This window comes from Suricata suricatta, chromosome 2 (genome assembly GCF_006229205.1).
Source record: "Suricata suricatta isolate VVHF042 chromosome 2, meerkat_22Aug2017_6uvM2_HiC, whole genome shotgun sequence".
In the NCBI taxonomy this organism is placed as follows: Eukaryota; Metazoa; Chordata; class Mammalia; order Carnivora; family Herpestidae; genus Suricata; species Suricata suricatta.
Window position 1 is genome coordinate 173,629,030 of NC_043701.1, and position 5,896 is coordinate 173,634,925.

General features: G+C 55.3%; 1 protein-coding gene across 1 annotated transcript; it reads left to right on the forward strand.

Annotated features, from left to right (window-relative positions):
* The first annotated feature begins 71 nt into the window (after window positions 1-71).
* EMX2 (empty spiracles homeobox 2) lies at window positions 72-5,477 on the forward strand. The gene is made up of 4 exons (XM_029920470.1): window positions 72-196; window positions 1,233-1,402; window positions 1,606-1,790; window positions 4,015-5,477. Exons 1-4 carry the CDS (start codon window positions 72-74, stop codon window positions 4,180-4,182), a joined length of 648 nt encoding a protein of 215 aa, XP_029776330.1. The 3' UTR covers window positions 4,183-5,477.
* The last annotated feature ends 419 nt before the right edge of the window (window positions 5,478-5,896 follow it).

The window sequence follows — 5,896 nt, forward strand, 5'->3', positions numbered from 1 at the left end:
AGCGCCGGCCGCCTCGGAGTCCCGGAGCCCGCGGGGCCCGCGGGGCGCCCAGGCTCGCCGTCTCCCCCGCGATGCCCTTGTGCCCTAGCTCCGAGGGGCACGGCCACGGCCGGGCCGCCAGGTTCTCCTTCGACTGCGTCAGACCCAGCTCGCCACCGACTCCTTGCCGCTTGAAGCCTCGAGCCGAGACTTCTCAGTGTCCGACCCTCTTCGGGCGTGGAGGGGACCCTCGCGCCCCCAGAGCAAAGTCAAGAGGTTTTTTTGTTTTTTGTTTTTTTCTTTTTTGGAGGCCTGGGGAGGGTCCTGGAACCCGCGCGCGGGTAGGAACCTCCGTAGGTCGGGCACTCTCGCCAAGACCTGCTCATAGGGGCGCTGAGTGTCCCCCGCGAGGAGGCAGGTTCGGTCTGGTTTTTGTTTGTGATTTTGTTTTTCTTTTAAAAGAAATGAACCGGATCGGGAGACGGGCTGGACGAAAAGATCTGTTTGGGTGTTTTCCTTTCTTGCTATTTTTTAAATTTGTTTGTTTGTTTTTTCCTCTGGGCGGGGTTAGGAGGAAAGTTAAAACTCCAGAAAAGGGGACGAGTAATTAGTTGAGCGGTCGGAGCCGGGAGGAAAAGACTCAACTCCCGCGACAGGCGATCAATACTCGCCGGTTCGTCCACTCATTAACCCTTTGCGTTCCTGCCAGCGCCTAGGATCCGGTGGTTGCCACCACCACCCCCAATTAAAAACAAAACCAAACAAAAACAACCTTTGCCGGGACCTGATTTGCCTTCATCCTCTCCTAAACTGTCGGTTTTTCTTTGTTGGGGTTTTTAGTGAATCGATTTCCCACCCTCACGAGTGAACCTGAAATTGCTGTGGCTTTGCTCCCAAAGTTTAGGGCTCCCTTCCTCATTCGCGGCCAGCTACGGGCGCGCCAGGCCCGAAGTAGCCGGGATTTTCTGGGACCCCGGACAGCCCCGCAGGGCGCGCGCAGCTCGGCAACCCCTGGGTTTCGATCCCTTCGCTCGCGTGGGCTAGTTCTCCGGAGCGGGGCAGGGTGGCAGCCGGGCCCTTGGGAAGCAGTGACTGCGGAAACCCGAAACACCCGCCGGCGAAATTTCGGTTTCTGGCCGGTCCTCTGCACTTCCCCGGAGGGGAAGGGGCTTAAATAATTTAAAATGAAGTCCCCGGGAAGACTCTGGATCGCGGCCCACCGCCTCTCCGCCGCGGGGTTAACATTCCCCCAGGTTAGAAAGAAGAGAAAGTTTCTCCGGGTCTTGGGCTGCCCCTCCTCTGTCCCCGACTCCCGGCGCGGAGGTGGTGAGGCCCGTGGCGCCAGGGTGGCTGCGAAGCCCGCAGGGGCCAGGAGCCTGGGGACTTGCCCCCCCGGGGCAGCTGCCGGGTGGGTGCCGCACAGGTACAGCCCTGGGGTTCCGGGCCGGGCGGCTGGGCCGGCATCCTCCCCGCTCGCCTACGGAGGGCCCGGGGTGTCCACCGGTCGAGCCGCTCCGGCTACGTGAAGGCCATGAGCGCCGTGCCCCGCCAGCCCGGCTCGGGAGAAGCGCGCGGCCCCGGCCAGGACGGTCCTCCCTAACCGGACTTCTGCTCTGTCCCCGGCAGGGAACGACACAAGCCCGGAGAGCTTCCTTTTGCACAACGCGCTAGCCCGAAAGCCGAAGCGGATCCGAACCGCCTTTTCCCCGTCCCAGCTTCTGAGGCTGGAACACGCCTTCGAGAAGAACCACTACGTGGTGGGCGCCGAGAGGAAGCAGCTGGCGCACAGCCTCAGCCTCACGGAAACTCAGGTGAGCGAGGCGCCCGCGCCCGGCGACCCCATCCCGCATCTCGGGCCCCCACGCAGCCAGCACACAAGTGCGGAGCTCGGAGAGGGCCTTGGCAAAGAACCCGGGAGCGGGGTCCACGTTTGGTTCAGGATGTTTAAGTTTTGAGGTGCCCAGCTTTCTTAGGCTCCAGCAAGGACTCTGAGAGCCGACCCACCCCAATCTCTGGGGAGACGGGCTGAATAGCTCCTTCTGTCTGCCTGGGTATGACTTACAGCTCCGGGCTAAGACACCTGTGCACTCTTGGTGAGACATTTGGTTAGAATCTGGGGACCCGGCTGGGTCCAGGAAGGAAGAGAGTGCAGAAGGGTGAGGGAGAGGACACACACGCATTAGGCTGAAGTCTGCAGTGTCTCGGGAGTGGGCGAAGGGCGGGTTCTGTGCCACTGCAGACCCAAGTTCACCGCGATGGCTCCAGTTACTCCCCTCCAGGGGGATCAGAGAAGCAGAAGGTGGAGGCTAGACATCCTAGGTGCGTCCGATTGAAAGGGAGCTGGAGGGCTGCAGAGAAGGGCTGCCTCGGGGGACCTAGCCTAGCGGAGCCACAGGGCTCGGAGGCGGGCCTGGCTCTGGCCTGCTGGGGTCGGAGAGGGGGTTTAGGGCTACAGTAGGCGCTACTGTACAGGGAGCAGCCGGGCGGGGTCAAAGTTCCCGGCAAACAGTAACGTTTTCGGGCAGATTAAGTTGTAACACTTTTTCTGGGAGGTGCAAAGAGGTCGAGGCTTTTGTTTTAAAATGTCCCCCTGGACAAAACCGACGAGGGCCTCGCGGGTTGGTGCGGGGCCCGGCACAAGGCGCGGCCCGGCTGATTTCTCCTGGAGAGCCGAGGCCGCGGTGGTCTTTGTCCGCCTCGCTGCCCACGCTGCCTGGGCTCTTTGTGTGCGTGTCAAGCCCCGAGCGCACCGACGCGCGCCTTGGGCGAGCGCCGGGAGAAATGAACCGTCCTCCCCCTCAATTAGCAAACTCAAAGCAAATTAAACTCAGCCTTGTTCCAGCTCGGCTTTTTTCTTGGGGCACTTTGGGGGACTGGGGCCTTGGGGAGAGCAAGCCGGGACCTGGGCCGGCCTTCTAAAAGGAGGGAGTCGAGTGGGCTCTCTGGGGCCCGGGCTGCTGCTTTCCGGATGGGACAGGCCCTGGGGCAAGGGAGGTGCGGTGGCCACCTCTTGGGACTGCACTGCTGGGAAGCTAGGACAATGTTACTGTCAGGTCTGGTGGCTGAATAGGGACCCACTGCCCAGCCCCCCAGCCCCAAGGAATAATGGGGATTGCTGCCCAGTCCCGCCTCAGTGCTTCCCCCACGCACCCAGGACCTCTACCAGCTGCTCTGGGGAGATGAGGCCGCCAGCCCCACTCTGGTGGGTAGTGATGTGACCAAGGCTGGGAACCTGGGCCTGGTGGCTCCTGGCGCTGGTCAGGAGGAGGGAAGAGAGGGAGCTCCATCTCTTCTCTTCTCTTTCTCAGTTTCTCTCGTACTTCCTCTTTATCCCAAGGTCTTTGAGAAGCTTTCACTTTTGAGCCTCTTTTCCTAGCTGGAAAGGTGTGGCCGGGTTGGTCTGTAGGCCTCTGCATCCCATGCTCCCCGCTGGCCTCTTCCAGCACTAACTCCCTGCCATGCACCCCTACTTCTGCTCACCTGCAAGAGTCCTGGGCAAGGAAGAGAAGCTCAGGTCAGTCCTGACTGCCTATCAGGGGCCCCGAGCAATGCTGAGGAGGCGCTATATTTAGGCAATGCTGTGGAAACAGACAAAATACAAAGCACTTTGGGCCTTGCACAAGAAAGCTGCCGCAGCCTGGAAAGAGGTCTTCCCTGCCTAGCTAGGTAGAGGGAGTTAGGGACCCGTCATTTTTTACTTTTCCTTATTATTGGTGTAGGGGGTTTCCCATGCTTTGCAAGGCTTTTGCTCTCAGCAGGTTGTGGGTGTGCCATTCAGGGCCCTGTGAGTGGGGGCACTGTGCACCTTGGGCCACCTGGCCTGGGGGAAGCGCCCCGCCAGGGCTCGGAAGAGTAGGGAGCCAGGCTTCCTATCCGCCGGCACTAGGAGCTCGGCTCTCAGAAGGGAGGCCTGGGGGAGGCCCGCCCTTCGGAGTGCAGCTGGGGGACCGGACTTCCGCAGTCCCACTCGAGGGGAAGAGCTGGGAAGGTGCTGTGGAGGACCTAATGCGCCCCCATCTGAATCTCCCCCCGCAGGTAAAAGTATGGTTTCAGAACCGAAGGACGAAGTTCAAAAGACAGAAGCTGGAGGAAGAAGGCTCAGATTCCCAGCAAAAGAAAAAAGGGACGCACCATATTAACCGGTGGAGAATCGCCACCAAGCAGGCGAGTCCCGAGGAAATAGACGTGACCTCAGACGATTAAAAACACAAGCCGAACCCCACAGAAACGGACAGCACGGAGCAAACCAGAGACAGGGAGAGGAGGGGTAGAAGAAAAAGAACCCTACAAAACAAAAACAAACCTCACACACACATTCACCGAAAAAAGGAAGAGGGAGTCATAGAGAGCGACCGCGCATCGAGGACTTTGGGCATTGAGGGCGCAGGGTCCTGATCCCAGGCTGCGCGGAGATGGCAGAGGATGGAGGCTTCTTGATCAACATGCAACCCTTGTCTAAAGAGGCAGCTGAGTGAGTGAGAGAGAGAAAGAGAGAGAGAAAGAGAGAGAGAGGGATCCAAAAGTGGCAAAGCCGAAGGCGCTCTGAACAAGGGAAGCTGTCAGTCAAACGCCAAACCAGCGAGAGAAGATGATTGGCAGGTACTCCGTTTATCACAGTCCTGATTTGTTTTTTTTTTTTTTAAATAATGATAATAATGATGGTAAAAGAAAACCCCAACCAGGCCCAGGACTTTTATTTTGCACTTCACAAAGTTTCCCCCCCACCCAATCTTTAAAAATAATCAGTAATAATAACAATCGAAATTCCATATCCAGCCCCATCTCACACCTGTTCAAAAACTTGAATTGCATGTAGCAGTTGTTGGGCGAATGGTGTCTAAAGACAGAAAATGAATTGTAATTTTCTTTTCCTTTTAAAGACAGGTTCTGTGTGCTTTTCATTTTGATTTTTTTCGAAGAATGTGGAGTCTGTAAACACTTTTTTATACCTTCTGACGTCAAAGTGATTGTGGAGTAGGCTCAGCGATAGTGGTCCTCTTACAGAGAAATGGGGAGCAGGATGGGGGGCTGGGGGTGGCGGGGGAGGGTGCCCATGAGAGGAGTCAGGACTTGTGCTGGGAAAGAAAAACCCTAAATTAATTCTATTTCTTGAACATTCCCTTTCCTAACATCCCGAAGGCTTAAAACCACGCGGTAAACTCCTTTTGGTGGTTGGAGAGACTGGCCATACTCAACCATTCGCTGTAAAGGCCATTCCAAACTTTAATCTGTTGCAAAAACTGAAGGACTGTAGTTAGCGGGGATGATGTTAAGTGTGGCCAAGGACATGGCGGCAAGTTTTCAAGCACTGAGTTTCTATTCCAAGATCATAGACTTTACTAAAGAGAGTGACAAATGCTTCCTTAATGTCTTCTATACCAGAATGTAAATATTTTTGTGTTTTGTGTTAATTTGTTAGAATTCTAACACACTATATACTTCCAAGAAGTATGTCAATGTCAATATTTTGTCAATAAAGATTTATCAATATGCCCTCAGAGTAGTCGTTTTGAGAAATTGAAGTGAGTTTTTTTTTTTAAAGTATCTATAATTTGAGTGTGGTCCTTCCCCAGCAAGGCTCAAGAAACCCAGGCTCCTCACCCACAAAAGGGCCAGACTGATGGATTCTTGGGCATTTTAAAGAGAGATGAGGGTGGAGAAGGGAGAGGATTAGGAAAACTTAAGTCCTTCAGAAAAGGGATGGGGGGAAAAGTTTTCCAACCAGACCTTTGCCCATTGCAAGGCTCACTGAGGGAGTTTAGTTTGACTTTCAGGTTAAAAATGCTTACTTCTCTTAATTTTACAAATGAAAAAAAATGGATATATAGCTATGCATTGAAGAATATTCCCCTAGGATTGGAGAAAACACTTAGCAGAATCAGAATCCTGGGGCTTTTAAATGGTGATTCTGACTTCA